Below are 26,855 nucleotides of genomic sequence, written 5' to 3'. Positions count from 1 at the left end.
GTGCTTGGCGGAGGCTGGAAATGCCGAGGCGCCCTCAAGAGCCCCCAGAGGGGCAGCAGGCGGGGCAGCAAGTGTGAAGGACAGAGCCTGCGCCTTAGAGCTGCTGGAGACCCCGGTTGCCATGTGACGCGCAGTAGTAGGGAGCCCCTAAGGCTCTCTCAGTCTGCATTCTGTGGCAGACCATTATCTGCCTTGGAAATTTTTACGTGAATTGAAAAGATGGTGGTTCCTAAGGAACATGTCACTTCGTAGGTACCCCGTAAAGACGGGTTTCTTCCCACTTACTCCACCGTTGCTCAGGTCAGCCCAGTACTGGATTGTGGGGCAATTACTGCTAATCCTGAACCCATAGAAGGTCAAGCATCTTAAAGCTAAATGACTAAGGGGATCTTCCTACACTGCTGTGGGGTTGCAGACCGGTATAGCCACTATGGGAAGTAGTACAGAGGTTTCTTAAATAAGTAAAAACAGAAATACTCTATGAACCAGCAATTCCTTCTGGAAATCTACCCAAAGAGAATAAAATCACCAATCCAAAAAGATGTATGCACCCTGTAATTATCACAGCATTATTTACAAAAGCCAAAATATGAAACAACCTAAATAACCATCGATAGATGATGGATAAAGGAGTACAACATATTTTTAGTAGCACAGGAATAATTCAATTTATAAATGTACCATCACTCTCTAATCAAATTCCATTTGGGGGCATTTATTTGGTTCCCAATGCTTTGCTATGAAGACAATATATGACGCTGCCTCTCATCTGCTAGACCATAGTTTACACTTTATTAAGAGCTCACTCATATCCAAGTATGTTTGTTCAACTTTAATAGCTCCTAAAATGACCTGCTTAAGAAACGGATAAGGAGAAGAAAAGAAGATGTTTTTTTTTTTTCTGGGTCACTGTGTTGAGATACACATGAATTGAATAGAGGATTTGGAACTACCTTTTCAAAAGAACTGGATCTCCAGAGCACAACTGATGTGTTTAGAAATTATGTTTCTAAAGAGCATCAACTAGAAAAAGTTCAAAACTGAAGAGTTCGGAAGTTAAGAGGTAAACAGTAAGCAGAGCATGGGGGAAATCGCCAGGTGGAAGGATCCGAAAATCCTAAGGCCCCAGCAGCCAGGTGAAGGATCAGTAGGACAGTTCAGCTTTCTTACACCGCCAGCTGCGCCCCGAAGCCGCCTCCAAGCTCTCGTGGAAAGAGGCAGACATAAATCAATGACCGTTCCAGCTCAGGATTTCCCGAGAGTCTCAACACAAAGAAGTGAGTTGTAGAAAGTCTGAGTGGAATTTTTAAAAAGGAGCATGGAACATATTTTAATTAAAATAAAAATTAAAAATGTCTGAATATTTGAAAAACTCATTTAAGTGGAACAAAAATATGTACATTAATCTGCTAGCAAACAGTTCTATTTGGTCTTGAATTCGTTATGATTTGGAATTTCTCTGCCATTCCTCTCTTCCGTAATTGTTTCCCAAACAAGAACTTAAAAAACAAAATCATTGAACTGTACACAACACACTACAGAATGTGACCCTGGAAGGGAGTGTGCAGCTCAACTAGTCTGGCTCCCGGGTTTGCAGTCGGGGACGCTGAGCCAGGAGAGGAAGTGCCGAACTCCCGCCTCCTGGCACAGCGCCCGCGCCAAGGTCGCAAATCCACCGGGCGGCCATGCCTGCTCCGCGGCCAGGGGTCCCGTGCGGGCGGTGGGACGCAGTCGGCCCGGGTGCGCCGGCACCACCGCCTGCGCGCTGCCTTCACCCCTCTGCGCCTTGGGCGTCGCGCCTGGACGGCCCAGCCTGGACGGCGCTCCCGTTAGCGCGTGGCCCCCAGGGTAGAAGGCCTCAAATGCTGTTCCTACCAGGGAATTTCATAGGTAAGAGCCAAGTAGAAAACGTTCAACAGGCTTGGCTCTAATACACTTCCTACTAGCAAATTAAAAAAACATGACATTAAAAAGGACATTTTTTGGCTTTATTTATTTTTCTAAGTTTTAGGTTAAAAACAATTAGGAAGGAGGCAAGTAGGTGTGGCCTAGAGCAAAAAGTCTTGGCCTTTCTCCAACAAGACAGGCGTCCTATAGGTAATTCTCTGCATAGAATATGGCTTGCTGGATGCAACTGCACCCAATTCCCCGTTACTGCGGACAAAACACCTTGATTACGGTAACATCCGATATCGAAGGAAAGCCTGACCCAGGATCCGGGCTGCTCTTTAGCCCAGAAGCCGAAGATACTGAGCCTGTACGCATAATACGTATTTATTGTTACTCATAATAATAATTAAAATGGCCCAAGATACTGAGCCTGTACGCAGAATACGTATTTATTGTTACTCATAATAATAATTAAAATGGCCAAGCCATTAACTACATGCAGCTGTTGTTATTTTAACAATAGTAACCAAAATGAAATCGTCACCTGGAAGCGATCTTTCTTACACGCTTACTACATACAGAGGCTGGCACAGCGAACACTCGGAGCGCTTGGCTGACACTGTTATTGTGGAAAGCGACTCCCCCCGACGTGTGAGACAGAGGGCGGGGCAGGCGCCCGCGGGGGGCGCAGGCACCTGTGTCCCGGGAGCCTCTGCCCCCCCGGGGATCCCGAGGTCCTCTATCCCCCCGGGGGTCCCGGGAGCCGCCGTCCCCAAGGGCGCAGGGGTGCGTCTCCAGCTGCGCTGCGCGGGAACCCGAGGCGGGCGCCCCCTCGGCCCGGGCGGCTTCCGGGCAAGTCCACTGGGCACACCTGGATGGGCGCCCCCAACACAGGCAACATCGGAACAGCTTCGTTTTAGAGCAAAAATGTGAATGTTTTACACGGAAGACAGAGCATTACCAGACAGGACGTCTGCGAGATTTAAAGCTCGAGGTGCTCGTGCGAACCCGTAAGGCAGCCGCGGGGCAGAACGGTGCGCAGGGCGGGGGGAGACAGCGGCCCCAGGCCCGCCCCGGGGCGCCTCCGGGGGGCGCGGGGCCCATCCGCCGCCGTCACCCGCCCAGAGAGACGCCCGTCGGGGGCGGGAACAGCTCGCGGGCTGGCGGGGGTCCGGCCAGGGAAGGCGGAAGGCAGGGCGCCCCCGAGCGGCCGTCGGGCCTCGGTCCCCGCGGGCAGCGCGGGCAGCAGACGCCCCAGAACGGGCCGGGCAGGGCCGCCGGGAGGAGGCGGGGGCGCCAGGGGGGTTCATATTTGGGGAGCGGTTCTCAGTTTTCCAGCTGAGAACTTCTCAACTTCTACTAAGTGCTGGAAAGTGCTCAATACTATGCCTCTCTCTTAAAAATACATATTTGCTCCAATTCTTTGATACCTCAGAAAAATCCAATTTTCACTTTTCTAAACTAAATCAGAACTACGAAAAAACAAGTCTACATTAAAAGAAAAGCAGCAGAAGATTGGATGGTTTTGTTATTAAGACTGTCTTCTAGTTACATTTATATACAATTCCTTCTAAATGTAGGTTAGGGAGCTATTAAAAAATTAGATAAAGGAAGAGCATCGCGCCTGCTATTTGACGAGGATGTTCCCAGCAGGCAACATGAAGTCAGATTTTTATGATGTTGCCTGAAAAAAGTGCCATATGCTGAATGAGAAGCCCATAGACAGATCACACCATTGAGGCCTATTACCCGTGTTATTACTGCTAAAATATTTATATATTATGATTCTGTAAGAAGGTATTCCAAAGAAAATAATGTTGGCCTAACATGCACATGTTAGTCAAACCATTTCACTATAGGGTTGAAAAAAATCTCTGCAGGAGCAAATTTTGATTTCACTGCTCACAATGTCTTTTTCTAACCCTTGAAAACACTTAGAGAAAATGAAGACCAATAAAATTAAACACAATAGTAAAATTTGTCAAAAATAAAAAAGTTATTATAGGTCAAGTGCTATTGTTACCCACATTTTTTCTGCAGTGGAATTATTTTAACTTCAGATCAGTTTTGAGGTCTTCATTTGGTTATTCACAAAATATTTATTGAACGTGCCTAGCAGGATAGACACCAGTCCCGGGACAACTGTTCAGTAGTCGTTTCCCCTTTCTCCTTATTAATATAATCCCATCGTTTTCAAGACATCAGTGTGTAACTTCCCAGACATACTTGAAGCTGGAAGTTGCCATGTGACCAAGTCTAGACAAAGAGATGTAAAGGTAAGAGTTGTTTTTTGTTTTTGTTTTGTTTTTTAAGGGGGACTCATTCGGCAATATCTTTTATTTTTCTGTTTGGAATGCAGGTGCAATTCCTGGGACCATAGCAGCCATTCTGTGACCATGAGGATAAGCAGAAAACAAGCTGGATCATTGAGATTTGATGACATCATGGAAATACTGTACCAGTCCTGGACTGCCAATTTTCAGTCTTTTTCTTATTTGATAAAAATAAATCTCTATATGGTTCAGCTATTGCAACCAGGTCTGTTATCTGTAGTTAAATGTATTACTAACTGATATATGTACTAGGCACCTGGCACTGTGTTGGACCTAGGAGATACTGCAGTGAACAAGATGTGATCCTTAGCCTCAGGGAGTTTACTATTTAATGAGAGAAACAAATAATTACAAAATAAACCATTTAATTACAACTACTATGAAGGATTAGTGGAACATCTAAACTAGTCTGTGAAGGGAGTGGTCAGATAAGACCCTTTAAAGTAAATGACACAGACTGAGACTTGGATAAATAGGAGTTAACTGAGCAGTGGCAGTTGGAGAGAACATTCCAGGAGGGAGGAGTGGTCCCTGTGGAGACTGAGGGAAATGACACTCAGTGAGGCTAGGGCAGTAGCCACGTTGGGAAATACGGGACCTTTTGGCCACCATAAAAATTTCAGACCTGTGAGCAATGGCAAGTCTGGTGAGTGCACAGTGATCAGAAAATTCTGGTTGCAGCATGGAGTGGGAGGGGCGAACAGTGAGAGGGGGGAGCAAGGAGCCTACTGGGGGGTCTCGGCGAGGGCCAGCAAGCTGCCTCCCAGCGGCTACTCCTCTGCTGTGGCTGCTGTCTGCCACAACGGCGGAGCTGAGCAGTTGCCATAGGGACCGTACGGCCCACAGAGGCACAGATGCTCTCTGGCCCTTTCCAAAAAAGTTTGCCGGCCCCTGCTCTGGACAAGAGACGATGGCTTGGACTAGTTCCATGGGGATGTAGAACAACGGACACAGATGTATTTGATATTTACTAATGGGCTAAATTTGGGAACTGACGGAGGGACTGATGAACGATGCCTTAAACATAAACATCTGAAATATGGAAAAGTAAGTTTTAGACAGTAAAGTTCAAGTGTTCTGTCTAAAGAGTCTTGACTTTAAGTATCTCAGAGGAAGAGTATTCACATCATGGCCTCGCGTCTGTGGGCGTAAGGAACCCCTACGATGGAAGCTTCCCTGGGTTCCACCTTGTGATCAGTTCTGCTCGATAAGAATCATACTCTGACACACTGATTTTTACATAAAGTCCTCTCAAATATAATTCAGTTCAGTCCATTTTAAATAAAGAAGTTAAATATAGACATGATAATAAAAGTTTTCCTGATAGTCTAAGACATCTAGTTCCTTAGTTGAGCAGTAAGTCTACCCAATAATTGTTATTTATATTTTCAAAACATATTTTCGATACAATCATATTTTCCCCAGTATTTTCATGCCTTTAATACTGTCATATTGATGTCACAGAAATAACAAAATAATGGGCAAGGTATAATTTGTGTGGGTAAGGTACAATTTGCTGAGAACTGATACAGAACTTCTGGAGTTAGATCTGATGAAGTCCATCTTCTTTACCCTTCTAAATAAAGTGGCTGTATTTCTCTGTCAAAAACTGGGACATAAATTTCACAACGGGAAAAACAGTTTATAATGTGGATGTCCAAGAAAGTATGATTTTCTAATATTCTGACGCCAGATCCTGAGGCATGGGAAACTCACCCAAATCTTCACTCATCAGGCCTAAAGTACAGAAGGGAAATTAATCAACTGTCCTGGGAAATGGTGTGGCCCATCGTCTGAAATGAACCACCTTGGCAGCGCTCTTTGAATCTTCAGAAGTACTTGGCGATGTGGGTGTGCAATACGCTTGATGAGGCCTCCTATTGAGACTTACAGAGAAAGAGCAAGTCTTCCAAAATCTAGCATCCAGGATAATGTCCGATCTGCTCTCTCTTCCTCGGAACCTCTCCACAGCTGTCGCACACGAGCGCGGAGAGCCGCAGGAATCGCTAGCATGCTGGGTCGCAGTTTCTCTTTGTTGTGCATTTGCGCCCTACCACTGTACATGTTGTTTGGTTTTTTGTTGGTTTTTTTTTGGCAAAACATGCTGGAAATTCTCCTTGTACCTTAAGGAGAAGACTATTTCTCTTGAAATGCACACATTGAGACCTGGGGAAGAAAATACCCAAGACAGAGAATGTAGAATGTATGGGTTTAATAAGATGTGAAAATAGGAAGAGATAAGCATCCCTTCTGAAGATGGCTTTAACTCATTAGCAAACTGGGTTAATTTAAAAGTTTTAAAGTCAGACAGGTCTCGTTAAACTTGGTAGATAACTTCTTTTCTCAGTTACTGTCTGCAGGCAGAGCAGCTGTTTTCTGCGGTTGTTCTGATGTCTTCTCTGGATGAAGTGAGGTATCCCCAGCCAGAATGCTGGCTGACGCTCAGAATGTAGTTTGCTGCTCACGCTGAATCCACCTGCTCGCAACCTTAAGCCCGGCTCCATGGGGCAGTGTTTGGAGCAGCAGCTGGAGCAGAAGAGCCATTGGAACAGCCACACCGAGCTGCTTTGGACTCTCAGGATTTCATTCACACCCACCTTCTTTAGGAGGCCTGTGAAATGTTTTTTAATTGAAGTGCAATTGACAAACAGTAAAATCCATCTTTTAAAATACACAGCTGTATTATTTCAAGAAGTTTATATAGGAAACCACAGTCAAGACAGAGAATATTTTAATCACCTTAAAAAGATCCTCGGTGCCCTTTTGCAGTTAATGCCCCACCCCTACCCCCAGCCCCTGGTACCTGACAGCCACAGATCTGATGTCTATTTCTGCCTTTTCCAGGGTGTCATAGAAATGGAATCATACAGGGTGTAGCCTTTTAAGTCTGACTTCTTTCACTCAGCAAGATGTCTTAATTCAGAAACGTTGACCTCAGCGCGCATTGGCGGCCATTCACACCTGTCACCAGGCAGTATCCCATGATGATTATATGGATGCCCCACAACTTATTTACTATTCAGTACTCGGTTGTTTGTTTCTAGTTTATGATAATTATGAATGAAGCTGCTATAAACACTTATACATAGGTTTCTGTGGGGGCCTGTAAGAAACTCTCAAACTCCCTAAATGGCTGCACCCCTTGACGTTCCCACCAGTGAACTATGAGTGGTCCAGGCACCCAGCCGTTCGCGGTGCCAGTTCGTGGTGTCACTTGAGCCTTTACGACAGGTGTGTAGTGGGACCACACTGTGTTAACTTTCATTTCCCTGCTGACCAGTGGTACTTTCCATGAGCATCTTCTCACGTGCTTATTGGCCACGTGTGTCTCATCTTTGATGAAGCATCGTTCAAATCTTTTGCCCACGTTAGTAGTTTCTTATTATTGAGGTTTGAGTTCTGTATATTCTAGTTGCCAGTCCTTTACCAGATGGGTGTTTTCCAAATTTTTTCTCCCTGTATGTGGATTATCCTTCCCTGCTCCTCACAGTGTCACTTAAAGAGCAGAAGTTTTCAATTTTGATGAAATATAATTAATCAACTTTTTTCCTTTATGGATCATGCTTTTGGTGTTCTAACAAATATTTGACTAACCCATTGCTGCAAAGAGTTTTTCCCATGTTTTCTTCTAGAGGTTTTATAGCTTTGAGTTTAAACTTAGGTCTGGTCTATTTCTAGTTAACTTTTGAATATAGCATGAGACACTATGCATATAGATACCGCTTTATACAGACGGGTGTCCAAATGATCCAGCACAATTTGTTGTAAAAGCTGTCCTTTCTGTATTGTGTTGCCTTGGCACCTTTACTGAAATCAGTTAATATCTGTGTGGTCTACTTCTGTGTTCTCTGCTCTGCCCAACTGATGTATCTGTCTGTCCTTTGCCAAAACTATGCTTTCTTGACTAATGTGGCTTTACAAAAAGTGTTGAAACCAGGTGGGGTTCATCCTCCAAAGTTGTTCATTTTCGAAATTGTCTTGGCTATTCCAGATCCTTTGCTTTTCCACATAATTTTTAGAATCAGTTGTCAATTTCCACAAAAAGCCTCCTGGGATTCTGATTGGAATTATACTTAATTCATGTATCAATTTGAGGGAAACTGACATCTTGGCAATACTGAGTCTTCTGATCCATAAAGACAGTATGTGCTCCATTTACTTTGGTCTGTTATTATTTGTCATCAATGATTTTTAATCTTCAGTATGCAAAATTTGTACATATTAGGTTTATCTTAAGTATTCCAGACTTTGGACATTATTTTAAGTGGTACTTCCAAAAACTTTATTTTCAATTGTCTCTTACTAGTACATAGAAGCTGATTTTTTGTGTGTGTATGTTGGCTCTTGTATCCTAAAACTTTGCTAAAGTTTTTTATGAGATCTAGTAGCTTTTTGGCAGATCCTATGGGATCTTCTGTGCAGACAATCATGTCATCTGAGAATGTAAGAGTTCTGACTTTAATTCCCTAAATGTGTGTCTTCTGTTTTTCTTGCCTTATTGTACTTGCTAGATCTCCAGGACAACGGACTCATTCTTGTTCTTAATCTTAGTGGGAAGAGCTAAGAGTCAACCATCATTAGCTTTTCGTAGATGTTTTGGTAGATGCCCTCCATCTGATGAGGGCGTTCCCTCCCATTCCTAGTTTGCTAGTTTTTTGATGAATGGATCCTGGATTTTGTCAGTCTCCTTTGCACCTGTCAAGATGGTCATATGGCTTCTCCTTTACACTATCCATACAGTGAATTACATTGATTTACAAATGTTGAGCCAACCTTGCATTTCTGGGATAAACCTCACTTGGTCATGTTTTATTAGCCTTTTTGTATGTTGCTGGATTCAATTTATGAATCTTTTGTTCAGGTTTTTTACACTGGTGTTCATGAGGAATACTGTAGAGCTCTCAGATAATGCTGGGTTCAAAATGAGTTGGGAAGTATTCCCCCCTCTTCAATTTTCTGGAAGACTCTGAGTAGAATATAGTATTTTTTTATCCAAGAGTTAGGTAGAATTCACCAACGATGCCACCTGGGCCTAGAGGATTTTTGGGGGTGGGGTAACTATGGATTCAATTTGTTTCATATAGTACTATTCCATTTATTATATTTTTTTAAGGTTTTTTTTTTTTAGTTTGTATTTTTCTCCTTTTTTTTCAGCCATTAGTTTGTATTTTTCAAGGGCTTTTTTTGGCATGTTCAGTTCTAACAGATGGAGGAAGGAAATCTGGTTGTTCCTTCTCACTGGAATCATTTCTCTGAGAAACCTGAGCCTTTTCCAAAGCCAACCCAGGGCGAGTCTGTGCGTCAAGTAAGACAAATAAATAAAGCAGCCACACCACAGCCTTTCAGCAGTAGTTGCTCCTCTTCTGTTAAAATGGTCCTGGTGGAACTTATTACTGTGGCCTAAAACAAGAATGATGAAGACAATTTCTCCTGTCCAGACAGGGTGAGCAAATGAATGAATGAATGAATTCAACAACAATTGATTAAGACTCTGCTTGTCTACTTTGTAAAACTGCGGCATACAACGCAAAGGAACCACCTCCTGGGGGTGGCAATCTGTCCAGGCTGTCAACTGGAGAAGTCCAAAAAGCCAGTCATGATCGGGCACAAATCCACACAGGGTGAACTTCCTGCGGAAATACTAAAGAAACAGAAACAGCGTATTGGTAATTTCATTGTAAGAGAGGAGTTTGGAGCTGTATTTGCAGAAAATGGACATAGAGTGGCAAGAATGAACGGGGGGACATTTCTGGTGGTGAGAGAGGCTGTGCCTTGAGGCTCCAGCAGAGGATGAAATGGGAGAGGAGCAGGCTTGCTGCCGAGACTGCGGGTGGCGGCTCAGAAGGGGACCGATGCCGACGTCTTCATTCCCAGGCCGCTCTTCGAGGTCATTCTCCTCCCGGTTTCCCGATCTGGCATCTGAACTCAGGAGGAAGGCGAGAGCCCAGCCCTCTCCCACCGCTTTATGCGCTTTGGGAGCCAAGGGAGTGCGGCCATGACCGATCGGGGACTCCCCGCGGCAGGGCTGCGACCTGCCACGAAGCTGACTGCAGGGAATTTGTTGCTAGTGATGCGCGTGCATCCGTTCACCCACTAGTGTGTGTTGAATGCCCTGTCCTGCACCAGGCGCTGTTACGGGTCCACAGACACTGCAGTGAACAAGGTGGGCACTCTCCTGCCATCATGAAGCTTGTTTTCTAAGGATGAAAACAAACATTGGGCAAATCAATGGAAAGGTGATTGGTAGGTGTTTAAAAAGAAGTGCATCACCTTGGGGAAGCATTAAAAAGGGGCCGAACTCTGTCTGGAGATCTCTGTAAAGAAGTGACAGTTGAGGGGAGATTTGCAGTTAGCTAACGTGAAGCTGGCAGGTGGGGGTGGGGGAAGGCTGTTCTAGCAGAAGGAACAACGGTAGAATTTCAGACCTTATTTCATGAGAAATGGGAAGTGACTGTAACGTTTTTAGCAAGGGAGTACCATCACATTCTTCAGATACGTGTTCTTAGCAGCTCATTCTGCCTGCACAGTAGAGAACAGATTATAAAGGGACACGGTCCCAGAGACTGCCGGGCAGGGGTCCGCTGTGCCAAGGGAGAGAAGAGGGTGGCAGCGTGAGCCGTGACAGCTGTTGGGTTGGATGTGGAAGCTGAGCAAAGGAGAGGAACTGAGGACAACTTCCATATTTCTGATATTTGTAACCAGCTAGCTGGTAGGGTTCCCTTTATCCATATAAGGAAAATGCAGGAGTTGCAGATTTAGCATGAAGGGAGGAACCAGGCAGGCGACAAGCTCAGTCAGGAAAGTTGAAAGGATGTGTACAATGCAGAGGTTAAGGATGTGGTCTACCAATCAGGCCGCCTGGATTCAAATCCCAGCTCTACCTTTAGGAGCTGTCTCACCGCAAAAAGTTACTCCTCCTCTCAGTGTCTGTTTCTGCCTCTGTAAAATGTGGACAGTAAACAGTATCTGCCTCAGAAGATTATTATTAAGATGTCTTCATGCAATGGCTGAACTTGGTAAGTACCAATACATCTGAGTTATTTTCATGTGACTGTGAGGTGCTCCATGTACAGCTAAATGTATTGTCTCAACTCTCCGGGGAAGGGTAGGGTCACTGCAGGGCCGTAGGTCTTACTGCGTGTGTCTGAGGGCAGGACGAGTAACTGAGTTGGAAGACATACTGGGTGGGGCAAGAGTCTCCAGGGTCTGCCTGCCGGTGGCCCAGGGGCAGGCGATGTTTGAGAAGAAAACGATTCCATTCTGAGTCCTTGAACAACTACAATGAGCAAAGCCCTCATGCCAACCTTAGGCAGACATACAGCACAAGGAAGAAATGAATCTTTGTGATTTTAAGCCACTTAAAATTTGAAGACTTCTTGTTAACGCAGCATGACCTAGTCCGTGCGGACGCGGCCGCGAGCTCTCTGGCTGCGCAGGTGACACACAAAGTCTGGACGCTTGGTCTAAAGCAGAGGGCTGCACACGCTCAAGCAGATCTATATTCTGCAGATTACATCCTGCGGAGACGGGTTTCCTGTTACCCGTGAGTCTAGACTGCGTCTTGGAATCTAAGGGAGAAGCTGCTCGTCTTCCAGAGATACGAGGGCTTCTGGCTGAAGCTGCCCCGGGGACGTTAGAGGCTGAGACCACAGGAGGAACACGCGGGCGCGATTTTCAGTTCTGTTGGGAAGTGTAAAGAGAAGCTGGAGTAGACTTGGCAAAATTCAACTTCCTGGTGTGATTTAACACTGCTCCACCAAACTTGGATAAAGTAGGAAGGAAGGCGCTGCCCTCTCTGCTGAGACCGGGAAGAGCGAAGTTAAGGAAGTGGCCCCCGCGCTTGTCATCCATTGCCCGGAGCTGGGCGGCGGGGCTGTGCTGGGGCTTCCTTGGAGCGAGGCCCCAGCTGCGGGCAGGAAGTGAGGGCCCTCCTGGAAGCAGAGGACTTTCCCACGCACAGCCACCCTGCGAAGAGGCCGATCTGGGGACCGCAAGTGACGGTCGGGGCGGCAGACCTCAAGCTGGAGACGAGGAGGGAGCACCCCTCTCAACGGAGACCCCAAGTATCCGGGCTGCTGGGGGGCGGGGGCTCGGGGGCAGCAGTGAGAGGACAACCTATAGCCAGGGAAGCATAAAGCAAGACACCCGACACGACAGCGGGCTGCCCTGGCTGGCTCCAAAGGCCTCCATGTTTAATAACCAGTTGTAAGTTTCTTTGCTGCAATTTCCTCTGTTTTCCTGAAGGTTCTGGTTGGCGTCAAAGCCTGGTCTCCACAGGGCTGGGAGAGTTAAGGGAAGGGTCTGTGTCTGTGCTTAGTCCTGCAATAAAGGGGCAGCTCGCCTTGAAGTCAGCATGACAGGGGCGGTGTCAGTCCCTGGCCAGGGCGGGCTCGGCAGTCGGGGACAGGGGACACCCCCATGCACGCAGGGGCCGGGAGCCCGTGGGAGGCTCTCCGGGAGGCACCGGGGCCACGCGCCCACTCCACCACAGGTGGGGACCATCGCTCGGGTGAGGAGACCCGGGTGGACCGCAGCCCAGGTGCGCTGGGGAGGGGTGGCTGGGCTGCGAGGCGCCCGCGAGTGTGTCTGCCGCATGGACGTCGCTGGGACGGGCTGGGTGAGAAAAGGCTGAGACGCTGTCTTCTGGGTGACAGGGAGGCTCCTGCGGGCTTCCAGGCGGGGAAGGGAGAGGGTGGAGACGAGGATTCTGAATTGTTACTATTTTTTTAATATTCTACTAAACAAAATTTTTTTTCCCAATAACTATCTTATTAAGTTATAAATATTGTAAGGGAAGTATGTTTTCAGTTGAAATGAGACAGTAAATCAAGCCTGAAGCTTGTGGATTTAGTTAGGTGGAATGTAGGTGAAACAATATCTCAAGAGAATATATTCATAAATGACAGATGTGATAAAGGGTTGACATCCAAAATATATAAAGAGCTCATGCACCTCAACAAACAAAAAGCAAATAATCTAACAAAAAAATGGGCACAGGATCTGAATAGACACTTCTCCAAAGAAGAAATTCAGATGGCCAACAGACACATGAAAAGATGCTCCACATCGCTAATCATCAGAGAAATGCAAATTAAAACCACAATGAGATATCACCTCACACCAGTAAGGATGGCCACCATCCAAAAGACAGACAACAACAAATGTTGGTGAGGTTGTGGAGAAAGGGGAACCCTCCTACACTGCTGGTGGGAATGTAAACCTAAATGTCCATCAATAGTTGAATGGATTAAGAAGATGTGGTACATATACACAATGGAATATTATTCAGCCACAAGAAGAAAACAAATCCTACCATTTGCAACAACATGGATGGAGCTGGAGGACATTATGCTCAGTGAAATAAGTCAGGCGGAAAAAGACAAGTATCAAATGATTTCAGTCATGTATGGAGTATAAGAACAAAGAAAAAAAACTGAAGGAACAAAACAGTGGCAGACTCACAGAACCCAAGAATGGACTAACAGTTACCAAAGGGAAAGGGACTGGGGAGGATGGGTGGGCAGGGAGGGGTAAGGGGGGAAAAGGGGCATTACGATTAGCAGACACAATGTAAGGGGGGGGCACGGGGAGGGCTGTACAACACAGAGAAGACAAGTAGTGATTCTACAGCATCTTACTACGCTGATGGACAGTGACTGTAATGGGGTACGTGGGGGGGACTTGACTATGGGGGGAGTCTAGTAAACATAAATGTGCTCCTGTAATTGTAGATTAATGATACCAAAATAAAAATTAAAAACAAAAACAAAAAGCAATATCTCAAGAAATCAAACCTTACCGTAAGCAGTTCATTAATTAAAACTCACAGCCAAGCATAAGACTGACACAGCTCTGATGTGACAATACTAACTATCTGCTTCCAGCATCTGCTTCCAGGAAACTCTGCTCTTCTTACTGAATGACAGGATAAGTCCTGACCCTCTAAACCCTTTTAGGGTTGGGAGTGTTTCCCAGGAAGTCTTCAGGTGGCCTTGACACAGTAGTGGAATCCAGAGCTACAATTTGCTCGGTTCATGACTTTGAAGCAGCAACCGCACGTATCTCAAGCTGTGGACATTTGGGAAGGAAGATCAAAGCTGAAGGGGGGCCTGGGGAAACTGGGGGGAAGATGAAGAGAAGAGAGGGATGCAGGCTTCTGCAGAGCAAGGGCGCTGGTGGTGAGATAACCGAGGGCAGGGTCGTCAGTGCTAGAACTAGACACAAAACGAGGGGAGCGGCTTCATGAGCTCGCAGGGGGTGTGCATGTGCGTGTGACTTACTGAAGTCCAGCCACACACGACAAAGGTCTGCAGGAGTGGAGGAGCCACAGGCCCAGGGCAGCCCCATGGCCAGCAAGGCGAGGCAGCAGATATGGGCCAGCAGCAGCCATGCCTCGGTCCCCCTTCCAGCACATGGCTGCCTTTCCTCCTCTGCCTTCCAAGTCATGTGCAGACTTTTCCTGTGCCCAGCGCTGATCCAGAACGCTGTGTGGGAAGGAATTGTAGGAAAACTAGTTCAAATTTGGCTAAGCTGACATGCTGTGAAGCCCCTGCAGCCTCCAGCATTAGGCTCCTCCCTCAGGGGTTCCAAGGGCAGTTGCTGATGAAACATTTATTACGAGCTGCCTTTAGGACTCAGCCCTTGTGCCGACGTAACCCCACTATTCAGACTGACACGTACTAATATTGTAAAGGGGAAAACTGCCTCTCCCCTCTGGTACCAACCTTCTGACTCGTACATTCCCCTCTCTTCCATCCTCTCTTCTCCGACTGAGAAGCATACAATCGAGTCTACGATATGATGTTATCAGAATTCTCCCCAGACATCCTCTTTGAAACAGTTATTACTAAATACAAACTTCTTCCCATATGGACTGTGATTTAAAAAATAGTAATAATTGAAAAGTTATTTGCCGCCACTGTCCTGTCAACCTGACATTTGATCTTCTGAAACAATGTTCTTTTTTAAGCATCCGTAGCACTAAAACTACACATTTCCTGTTTCCATCTGCTTACTAAAGTGTTTGTATTAGTAAAATTTTCAATATTCAAAACTCTAAGACTTGACACGTTTTCTAGAAAACAATTCCTCTCTGGGAAAAGGTGACGACACCTTATTCCTTTTAAGTCACGGGTTTTCACAGGTAAGTGTTCCGCCCTAGCAGCTCCTCAGGCGCTCAAGAGCTTGGCGAGGGTGACTCCTGAGCAGCACCCTTAGCTGGCGTGGCTGCTGTTTTTGCTGTTTAACGATGTGGTGAGCAGCTTCCTGAGGTCAGGCCTGCGGTCTCATTCTTATTTGTATTCAAGGCACCTGGCGCATACTAAGCACTCAAAAAATATTTATCAAAACACTGAATGGTTTTTTTCTGTGACTTTAAATGTTTGGTTTTAAAAGCCTGACTTTGGGGGATGCAGAACTGCAAAGACCAGGTGAGCACAGAAAATGCAGACCAGGTCTGTGGACAAAGAAAGGGAGTTATTCCCAATCTCCTCACCCTGACATCTCCATCCAAACCCGCTTATTGGTTATATACTACAGATCAAGGAGTTTCAGGTGCTTTGTGTTTTGAATTGCATAAATCCACATAAATCTGGGCATAAGACAAGCCACTTGGAAGAAAACATAACGATCAAAAAGTGAGGCGAGACACGGGTTTGGGTGGGGCACTGGAGGCGGGACTTCAAGGGAGCAAAACAAGCCCATTCCTGGGAAAGAGGCCCCGAGCCTGGGCGCAGGCTAGTCCGAGCCAGGTGCTGGGGGCACAAGGCCAACCGTGCAGGGCAATGGCACCAGCTCCACACAGGCCCGGAGATGCCACACACCCCTCTCCCAAGTGGAGCCCAGAATTCCCCTCACTAGACCCACAGGGCCGCAGAAGGAGTGCCCGGGGTGACTTAGCAGGACAGCCCCAAGCGGCTGAGAACAACTCACCAGTGCCAATGAGCACTGCAGATGAGCTAGGGACCTGCAGCCGCCACCTGCACAGAGCTGTCGGGGTCAATGGGAACAGGGATGCCAGCCGATGCCCGAGCAGACGCTGACCAGATGAGGTGCGGGCCACCCGGGGACGGGGCTGAGTTTCTGAGATCAGACTCAAGTTGGGTTCTTGAAAAACAATGAACAGCTTATTTCTACACACCTGTGCGAGGGACCGGAGACCTAACACACTCAGGAGCAGTAACAGTGGGAAGGGGCTGAGTGTTACATGAGCTGGAGGTGTGGATGGGAGGGCACAGGACCCCACCCTTACACACACACATACACACACACACACACACACACACAACTCTGGGGGGTTTCTTTACACTGTATTGATTTCATCCCCTCATTCAAACGTACTCGCACAACAGGGCCTCCTCTGCACCCTTTTCTGCGCTCAGTCCCATCTTCCAGCACCCTGACATCCTGAACAGCCCCGCCTGTTAGTCAGGGAGGTCTGTTCCTCTGTCCCTCAGCACCTCCACAGGCAGTCTTTCATGTCAAATATTTTTTCATGGTAATAAGAAAACAACTCTGATGTGTTTAATACAGCAGCCAAGGTGCACCCAAGGGGTGCAATTAGCACTCACTACGTTAGACAGGAAGGGCAGGGCTCGACGCAGCAGCACTTTCCCGAAGGAAACGCCAGGGGATGGGGAAATCCCTCCTGACTGTCTTCCCGGGTACTGGCAGTGATATTCCCGGTGGTTGTTAGTGACAGAAGAAAGCAGGGGGCCACTCAGCATATGCCAGGCACCCCCTCCCTGGGGGAGGAATAGGGGCTGCCTACAGAGCCCAGGCCACTGAGGATCCCAAGCCTCCGAGTCAGGTGCGGGGCATGATGACAATACTATTAATAGCATTTAATGTTTTTAAATTTTTTGTATGAATACATGTGGGTGTGTGCGAAGAGACATTACAGACTTCTGGGCTTTGCTTCCACTTCACCCACTCTCTCTGCAGGAGTGGCTGAAGAAACTGGCTCTTGGCCTTTACATCAGATTCCAGACTCTGCTGCTGTTTCGTTTTGTCGTTTCCCTTCTCCAAATTGTTTTTGAAGTGCTATGACTCCTACTCAGAGTGTTTCTAATTTTGCCTGATTGGTGGCAGCTTTTCTATCACCTTATTCTTACACCCTGTTCTTGGATTGAAGTAATCATTCCCAAACGTTATACTGTTTTAAAACAATTTTATATTAGATGAAAGAATAGTTTTGTTGGCCAGGAGTTTTTAAATGTCACCAAAATATGATATGGGTCATCTTGAATTCAAAGCCCAGAAAGTTTTTTTAAACCTCACACACATTTTAGCAATTTTATTAAAGTCCAAGTTATTGGAGAATGTGGAGTGAATTTTAGGACCAAAATAATTTTATTTGATTGAAATTACTTATTAATTTGTTGCAGCTGGATAAAGGATAGGGCTTCTTTGGCATCTTAAGAAATACAATGAAAGCTTTAAACAGGATGGATTAAGACTTAATGCTCTAAATATTAAAAGACATGCCATTTGGGCTTAAATCACTTCAAAGTTGGAGATGGTTCTAGTGATAGAAGCCAGATTTGTGCCTTGGTTTTTAAGATGTCTCCAGAATTGAAGGTGGGAATGCAGAGGGCCTCAGTAAAGGCTGGAGAACCGGTAGATAAACGTGAGAATTCCATTCAAACTGCCTTGCACTAAAAGCTGAAGACTTAGGAAAACTTCAAAGATGATACCACAATGTCATAAGGAAAATAATACATAATCCCTTAGTTCTGAGGTTAGTTGTATTCTGTATTAACCAGACCGCACACTCTAGCATTTAGGCAAGATGAATGAGTACTGAACAGGAGAAACAGCAAAAGTAAATGGTAACGTGTTGGGGAGAAGTAAGTGAAAAACATAAAGTGGCACAAAGCCCCGCCCACAATATCAATATTCATGTACCGCGTCTCCCGGTCCCATTAGGCACAATCTGTTCGTGTTTGTGGTTATTTCAATTCCTACTGCCAGACAGTTTGACCTTAGCAATTAAGCTAATCCAGAAATGATACTGCCCAGTCTTAACTCTGTATAATCGTGGCCTAAATCATACAAGAGGTGGATAGAAAAAGAATGAACAGAATTTGACATTTGAAAATCATCCAGAAAGTCTCCTGGAAATGACCGACATGACTAAGGTACCACCTTTCATTGACTTTAAGATTAATTTTTCCTAACATTTCAAACTCTCTGAAGTTGGGATGTGTCCAACCAGACAAGGTACCTTACAATTATAACTCACAGAATTTTTTCTTAGTAGACATAAAATGATAATGGCTCTTAAAATTGGTGGTGTCTTATATCCTACAAAATATGAGCTTTTGGTCATGGGTATTCTTACAGGCAGTGACAGAAGAAAGAAACCCTACAATTTCCTCAGAGCTCATAGCTAATGACCGTCTACTTCTATTCCACAAGATGATTTATGATACCAACTAGCTTTGCTTCTATAGGTTATTGTGACTATTATAAAAACATGGACATTTCTACAGTATCTCAGGCAATGACCGAGTCACGGAACAGCCCATTAAATCTTGATAGCTCTGAGCAGAAGTTCTTCCTTTCCTGCACCAAAACAGCCAGTTTCCACACACTGACTTCCCCACATGCTTCCAAGTGTCGCCCTGGCAGGTCACACAGAGCGTTGGTCCTCCCGCCGCCGGACCCTGATCACAGCTGGCACCTGCTGCTGTTGACGGCACACAGGGCCTTGTGCTATAAATTCTACCCTCTCTTAGGACACAAAATTGTAATAAGCAGAGCACATAGTGAGAGCGTTTGTACCTTCTGCTGGGAAGTCCTCGTATTTCCACTAGGCACTTCCACCAGACAGGAGTGCTGGCTGCGGGCATTCCCACAGGCACAGCGAGGGAAGAAACCCTCCAGCCTCCTCAGAGCTCGCAGGCAGTATCCCCCACAGGGAAGGTCTTTATTTACAGATGGCGAGGAAGTGGCTTCACTCAGATGACAGACTCCGGACAGAAAAGCCATGGGGTCCAGAGCTGGGTGGTTTTATGAAGCAGCCCTACCGCTTGAGGCAGCCACCAGCCACGTGTCGTTGTTTCATGTAAACTGATGAAAATGAATAAAAATCAGTTCCTCAGTAGGCATCTGCCAAGCTTCTAGTGCCCGTAGCCACGTGTATACAGACGGGGCCCCCACAGAGCTCTGGTTGGGGGTGCCAGTCCGGAGTCACTGCATCTCACAGATTCTCCGCGTCTGGGCAGCACAGGAGGTGAGAGAATATGTGCCTGTGTCCAGGAGCACTGTACGCTTTCAGCTGGCTTTACTTTACAAAGTGAAAATTAATGTTTCATTTTGTGGCTGTGTTTGTACAGATTTCAAAATTATGTCGGTAATTTGTGGCACTTCTTATCACATTGGTGTGGCTTAAATGCATGCTTATCAATAAGGGTTATCTAAGCTGCTGTGTCTGTAGAATCTTGCTAAGGACAAGCACCCAGAAATTTTTGTAGAAAAGTATGAACAGAAGAAGATGAAGACATTGTGAATAGGCCCCAACCTTTACTTAAAAAAAAAAATGAAAACCTTTGCCAGCCTTAAGGACATTATTTTGATTCCTTCAGTGTTTTTAATTACTTTTCAAATAAAGTTTGTGAAAAGTCAACATAAATTAATTAGTTTTGTTTTTTTTTTCAATTATAAAGGTAATTCAAGCACAGGCTTGAAATCATGCAGACCTGGCCTGGGTCTTGGTGCTGAGCTCACTTGTCACTGGTTTCACTCAGCTTGCTTGGCAGCCTTAAGACTCAGTGTGGGGAAGATGGACATTCCTACAGCCAGGATCCTCCCCTGACCCTAAACTACTGATGATGTCACTGGCCTACTGCTGGGCTGCTGCTTCCACACCCACAGGCAATGAGCTGACACTGAGCTGACACTGACTGAGTGACTGTACGGAGAGCCCCACCCAGGGCTCTGGGTGGAGGCAGAGACGGAGGAGGATCACGGACCTGCAGGTGCTGGATGCAGACAGGATTCCTGGGCTCCACCTACCACCAGGAGAAAGCTGGCTATACACCTTTGACCCCCAACATTCCATTGTCATTATTCAGTCTCACGGAATCCAGAGTGAACTCACCGAGGGGCAATCCCTGCAGGAGGGACACGCCACGATTCGCAGGTGAGGCTGTTTGAAGCAGACAAGGTGCCCTCCACAGTGCATACAGCAAGCGCTCAGCAAACGCTGGCTTCCGTGACTGATCCCTCAGGATTTTAGTGACTACTTTGTGGCTGAGTTGCACATGGTGGTGTGTGATAGGCACTCAATTATGTCACCAGTAAGGTACTTGGGGACACCGAGAAGGGAACTTGCCCAGTCAGCCAGGCCAGGCAGGAAAGCTTAACCAGAGGAAGTGACATCTTGAAGGGTGACCAGCAGCCCACTGCGCTGAAGAGTAAAGGCCGAGCCTCTCTGCCCAAGAGGCAGCCTGGAGAACACTGGGCACCAGGAGGGGTGGTCTGACCGGGACAAGAGCAGGGCGAAGCGCAGAAACTGCCAGGAACAGAGGCCTGGGAGTTTGCTGGGGCCAAGCTGGGCAGGGCCTGAGTGCTGGGCATGGACTTCGTTACGAGCAGAGGCAGGTCCGGGCGAGGACCGAGCGGGCCTGGCAAGGGGGAAGGGGGCTGCCTGCCTCATGGTCACAATCTGTCCCCTACTTGCCCGTGAACTGCGCCACACCACCAGAACTGCTTCCCGTGACCACAGGGGACACAGGGCCAAGACCAGAACTGCTTGGCCCTGTGAACGGTGCGGGTCCCCAGCCTGCTTGGCCTCACGGCATCACCGGGCACACTGATCGCTCTTGCTGCCTTGAAATGCTTTATTCACGCGGCTCCCTGGAGGCCACACTGTCCTGGTTTCTCTCCCGGTACCGTGGCTTCTCCTTCTCTGTCTCTGCTGATCTCTCTCCATCCCCCTGCACTTACCACTGGGCCGCAGGGCTCAGCCCTCTGGGCCTCTGGACAGGACTCCCTAGGTGAGCACATTCAGTCTCGTGGCTTAACTGCACTGCACGCGCACTGCACGCCTCGCATCTGAAACCTCCAGCCCAGCTCCCCAGCTGGGGTCCCCACATGTCCACGCCACAGCTCCCTCATATTCTCCAGTTGGAGGTGTAAAAGGCGCCCCTCACGGGCCCAGAGAATTCCTGAGCCGCCTCTTCCCTCATTTGGCTCGGCGGTGGTCACTGACCCCTCTCGCCCGCGTCCCACCTGCCAGCCCACCTTGCTGACCGTCCCTTCAGAGCCAGTCCAGAGCGCTCGGCCTCCCGCCTTCCCCGCCACCGCCGTCCTGCCTCAGTGACCACCGGTTCTTTACGAAGGCCGCCACTCACCCCTCCACTCCTGGCCTGATTCCCACGGGGACCCTCCCCCAGGTACCCTACCCCACCCTCCCCCTGGCCCCGCCGCCCAGTCCTGACTCGAAATAGCAGACCGGTCCTGCTCAAAACGTGAGTGAAATCAGGCTGCTCGGTTCCAAAATCTTCCAGGGCCGCCTCTCCTGCCCCCACCTGCTCACCCGGCTCCATTTCTCCGATGCAAGGAATGCACCCCCCCCCCCAGCCTCGGTGCCCTTCTCGCTGCCCAGCGCATCGCCCTCCACCCCACATCCCTACTTCCCTGTCTCCCTATTTAAACTGAACACTGCCTCCCAACACATCCTGTCCCTTTACCTACTTAGCTTCCCCCCATTGCTGTATTTTAATTTGGTTGGTTGGTTGGTTGGTTGTTTTAATCCATCTCCTCTCACTAGAATGTGAACCCCGCGTGTGCAGGGAGCCTGGTCCACGTGCCCCCAGGGCTTCATCAGCACCTGGACATAAGCGCTCGGTAAACACCGTTGGGCAGATCACGGCCTGCGTGCATCGTGTGGGAGCCGAGGAGGTGGGGGAGGCGAGGAGCCGTTTGGGCATCTGTTCGGGGATGTTAAGCGCATGACCCACGTGCCAGCTCTGTGCCAGACCCTCAGGACCCTGGTGGCTGCAGCATCAGGTAAGTGGTGGTTCCAGCAAGCAAGACAGGGAACCTGGGGAGGGGCCAGGCCTGCCAGGGACACCGGCTGAACCTGGGGGCCCGAGGGACCAGGTGGATTCCAATCATAAGCCAGAACCGATTCCAAAACCCACGTCTCTCCACCGCGGAAGCAGGACCGGGGCGAGGTCCCCGGGCGTCCCTGGGGCTCTGAGTTGCAGAGCACACCTGGGCAGCAGCCATCCACTGCAGAGTAACGTAAACATTCCTGATACTTGCCTTTCAGCATTAATTGACCTCACGTGTGGGGAGCCCCTGGCTTCCCACGTGGAAGGTACCACAGAGCTACAAAGTCAACCTTGCGGCCCAGAGGGGAGGCCGGTGCCTGGAGTGGTTCAGGCTCCGAGCAGGGCTGTCTGGGGGTCTGTCCCTGTGCTCCTCGCCAAGAGCTGGCCCAGCCCCTCGCTCATCCCCCAGTGGGATCTCAAATGCCCTCAGAAAAGGGGCCAAGCATGCCCAATAAAGAGTGAAAACTTCATTAACTGTGCACCTCGGGAGAAACCTCACTTCAAATAGTCAAGAGAGAGAGTTCTTTTGTACCCCACCCCCCAAAACTGGGTGATGTGCGACAGTGCAGGACTTCAAACAGGGAGGGCGGCACCCACGCAGGTCTGCATCTCCCACCCGCGGGCGCTGTGGCCAGGGGCTGAGGTGTGTGCACAGGGCGCCCGGGTACCTCGTCAGCAGGCGGCTTGCTTGCCCGCGGGAAGGATCATCTGCAAGGAGCAAACACTGAAGGAGCAGATGTGTGGGTTCCATTCTGACAGGGAAGGGTAGGTTTCTGAGGGTTTGTTTCCCAGAACTTGGAAGCTATTTGGAGGAGGGCAGCTCACTGACGGTGGGTGGTGGGAAGAAGGTGTCTAAAGTCTGGGACCTTTTATTAAAGCTTGTTTTCCTTGTCTGGGTCTTGGTTCCTGTGCCTGTAACTAGTACTGACAACTCAGCCCCCGGGAGCCGACAGACCCATGTATGTGGGCTCCCTCCTTATCCCCTAAGCAGGATAAAGTCGGAGTGAAGAGCTGCCGAGATGGCGAGGACACACACACAGTGGCAGAGGGCAGGGGTGTGTCGTACTCATCTTTGTTTTCTTCACCAGAACACATGACATGCACAAAGAACACACTCAATAAAAGTCTCTTGATGGGCATGCCCGGCCCTCAGAACAAGAAGGGAGAAAGTCTCCTGTGGAGAGCCTGTATTTACAGATGGAGAGGAAGTGGCTGTGACTCAGATAACGGCCTCTGAACAAAAAAGCCCTCTCCAGCCATACTCAGAAAGCAAGCAGTGTCTCCGCTCCCCGCCCTGCTTCGCACCCATCTGTTCAGGCATCAGACTCTCAACCACTGTGTGAGTGTGAGAGGCTCCCGTCTGCCTGGCACTGCTGGGGGCGCCGGGTGCAAGTCCGTAGCGGAACTCACAGTGTGGGAGAAAGGTTAATAGTGGTGATGTTCAACATCACTACGACAATAAGCTCGGCTACAGCATTCATTTAATCTAATTCTTCTCACGCTTTAACGTGCCTGTAGATCATCCGGGAATTTTGTTAAAATACTGATGCTGATTCAGTAAGTCTGGGCTGGGCCCTGAGGTGCTGGATTTCTAATGAGCTTCCAGGGATTCCTTTGACAATGTTCTAGAACCACGCTTTGAGTTTTAAGAGTTGAAGCGCCCCAGCAACCTTGTGCAGAGGGGGCTGCCATGATCTCCGTTTAGGGGAAGGAAAGTCCAGCTTGGTGAGATTACGTGAGTCATCAGAGGGTTTTACAGCTGGTCGATGCCAGAAACAGGTGCCAATCCAAAGCTATTAAGCATCCCTCCCCGAACTGCATCTCTGAAGAGAACTCATGGAACAAGCTGTGGGGTCAGAAGGGCTGCTTGCTGCGCATGAGGCCCGGAGAACACGGCCCGAGGAGGGGATGAAGCCAGCACAGGAACAGAGTGGGGTGAAGTGGGGCCTGACAGTGCTTCTCGTCACCTGCGCCTCAGTGTTTGTCAGCTGTGCCCGTGGCCTGCCCCACTCCCACCCCTGGGCCTTTGTAGACTTCGGGCTCCTAATCTCCTCCTGCCATAAGCTTTTAATACCCCAGATCTGCTCATGCAGCCCTTTGGAGGGCCACACATCATCGTAACATTTTAAGATTTTCCCCCACATCCCCAAAAACCAATTCTTGTCCTATTGCGGCTATAGTGTCCCAGTTGAGAATGCCTACAGTAGACAATGCTCACCACGGTAAGACATTATTAATTTACAGAATCACAAAATCTCAGCTCTGAAAATAATTTAAGGCCATTTGTCCTTCTGCAAAAATCTTGACAAGTGATCATCTATTCTGTCCTTGGACACTTAGAGTGACGGGGAGCTCACTACATTCCATGGCAGCTGATCCATATTTGGAGGGCTGTTTATTGGAAAGGTCTTTCTTACTTTGAGCCTAGATCTGGCATGACAAAACTTTTCATTCACTAGTTTGAGTTCTACCCTTTGTCACTGAACAGAAGGTAACAGCTAAGTGCAATGGAGGATAGAAATATGTAGAATATTTGTTCTGTTCCTAGGGACAAAACAGTAATTGTGTGTGTTTGTGTTAAGGAATTCTCTTGTGATCTGCCTATTTCAAACTGTATGCTTACTGACTTTCTCTCTCTCTGATAAGGTGTAAAGTTTCTCTAGCTTTGGAAGAAACCACATCATACTTTAATTCATTTTACTGTCAACTAAAATTTCTCAGTATTGGCATTGTTTTTAGAGGTACTGGAAGTGGTACCAAAAAAAAAAGCAATAAAATAGAGGTGAGAAGATCAGGGTGTAATAAGAAATGGAGGACTAGATGTTCACCATGAATAACAGAGGTGATCAGCTGTAGAACTAAAAATAACCACATAACTAGAAAACAGGTGGAGGGAGATGGGGAGAGAGAAAGAGGAGACGGGGCATAGGAAAGGCAAGCTAAGCCTCATCCTTCACGGTGGGCGTCAGGGGGGCTGTCTCAGCGTGATCGGTAAGGGGGGCAGAGACAAACAGGGCATCTTGAGTTGTGGAACTCGCTATGGAAGTCTAATAAGAGGCACACAGAGGATGGGATACAGGGTGGGCAGGAGATCCTTGATTTTCTTAGGTTCTGAACCACCTGGCATTGTACCAATACTTACATACCTTGACTAAAATTAAACAAAATGATGGAATAAACAGTAGGGCTTGGTCCCTAACTACTGGCCTGGCTTGAAAAGTCACCTCGTTTTGGATTTAAATTTCTCATCTGAAAAATGGGCTAAGTCAGTGCTTTTCAATGTTTTTAAAATAAAATTTTATACAGAACCCAAATACACTAAAATTTTTTTCATGGCCCTTCCTGCTTGGGGATGGGGGCCCCTGGGAATTTGACCTACGATGCCCCTCCTTTCTCCTTTCCCGCACCTTGTCACCCTCACCCCGTCGCAGGGAGCCCCGAGACATCTCATCAGAGAGCTACAAGAATTTCGCTTGAAACCCATTAACCTGCATAGTTGTTTTTCAACCTCTGCTCATAACTCACTAACTTAGTGGCCTGGAACCAGTACAGTACTAGAACAGAGAACTGGAGAATGGAATAGAAAAATTAGAACACAATCCACTGTATTGTTTTGCACGACTCTTATTTCATTGTACATATATGTGTATTCACTACCTTCCAGGTTGGCTGGCTGGAGGCACGTTTCCGGGAGAGACTGTTGAGGACCTCCAGACGGGGCAGGGGACGTGCCTGATATCAGAAGACCTGACCTGAGCCTGCTGTTTAAAATAGGGCTGGGCAGACGCTGGGCAGACACTGCATGGACGCTGCCAGCCCCGTTCAGACTCCCCCTGCCCCCCACAGCCAGGCCTCCGGTGGGGAGTGGAGGCCAACCTGAGCCCGCAGGCCGTGTGGGAGGGGCTGCCCGCTCCGCAGAAGCCAGGCAGGGGTCCTTCCTAGTCCTGCTACCATACACATTCCGGTGATTTTTGTAATGAGACTATTGCATAAAAACATTGTTACCTTAAAGAAGAATGAGGAATGAAGATGGACAATATGTTACTTGCTACCAGTCACAACCAAAGCTTTTATGTTGTTTTCCCCAACTTGAACATTCCTGATTCTGTGACTTCTCTGAACCATCCACCTGACTTAGGACACAAAATTGTAATAAACTGAACAAGCTGTCAGACAGTCTGTACCTTTTGCTGTGAAGTCTTCATATTTCCACTGGGCACTTCCACAAAGATGGCTTGTTGCTCTGCAGCTCTGAGGCCCGTCTTGGGAGGATGACCCGAAGACAGGCGAGGTGGAGATCCCTCCGGGGGTTCGCACACATGCTCCTCCTTCCCCTCTGCCCACAGCTCTCCATCCACAGGACCAAGAGCAGAAACAAGCCAGTAATGCAAGCAGTAAAGTGCACTTGGGAGGAACCTGGATAAATAAATCAGCCTCAGTTGTTGAATAGGATGGCCAGTGGTTCTTAATTAGTGAGTCTTCATGCAGTTCAGCCCTAAACTGATACGGAATATCCCAGACAGATTTCATTTTTATAAAAGCTGCAGTAAGTAAAGTGCCTGTATTATAC

At 47.8% G+C, this 26,855-nt stretch overlaps 1 protein-coding gene and 1 long non-coding RNA gene across 9 annotated transcripts in view; both read left to right on the top strand.

The window, feature by feature from the left end:
• Positions 1-4,412, top strand: part of ANO6 (anoctamin 6) — a 163,293-nt gene extending 158,881 nt beyond the window's left edge. For all 8 annotated transcript variants that reach the window (XR_012125590.1, XM_073222851.1, XM_037009535.2 and 5 more), the window contains one exon: positions 4,250-4,412. Coding sequence is in view for 6 of the 8 variants with exons in the window: in XM_037009535.2 (XP_036865430.1) it covers positions 4,250-4,284 (35 nt within the window). In the remaining 2 variants the exon portion in view is untranslated. The remainder of the gene's footprint in view (positions 1-4,249) is intronic.
• A 9,520-nt stretch (positions 4,413-13,932) lies between these two features.
• Positions 13,933-26,082, top strand: LOC140846526 (uncharacterized). The gene is made up of 3 exons (XR_012125695.1): positions 13,933-20,367; positions 22,000-22,238; positions 25,950-26,082. It is a non-coding gene; the product is annotated as an uncharacterized lncRNA (long non-coding RNA).
• Positions 26,083-26,855: the final 773 nt, after the last annotated feature.

The sequence above is a fragment of the Manis javanica genome, chromosome 15, assembly GCF_040802235.1.
Source record: "Manis javanica isolate MJ-LG chromosome 15, MJ_LKY, whole genome shotgun sequence".
In the NCBI taxonomy this organism is placed as follows: domain Eukaryota; kingdom Metazoa; phylum Chordata; class Mammalia; order Pholidota; family Manidae; genus Manis; species Manis javanica.
Note: the sequence above shows the minus strand (reverse complement) of the source record. Positions and strands in the feature narration are given on the sequence as shown.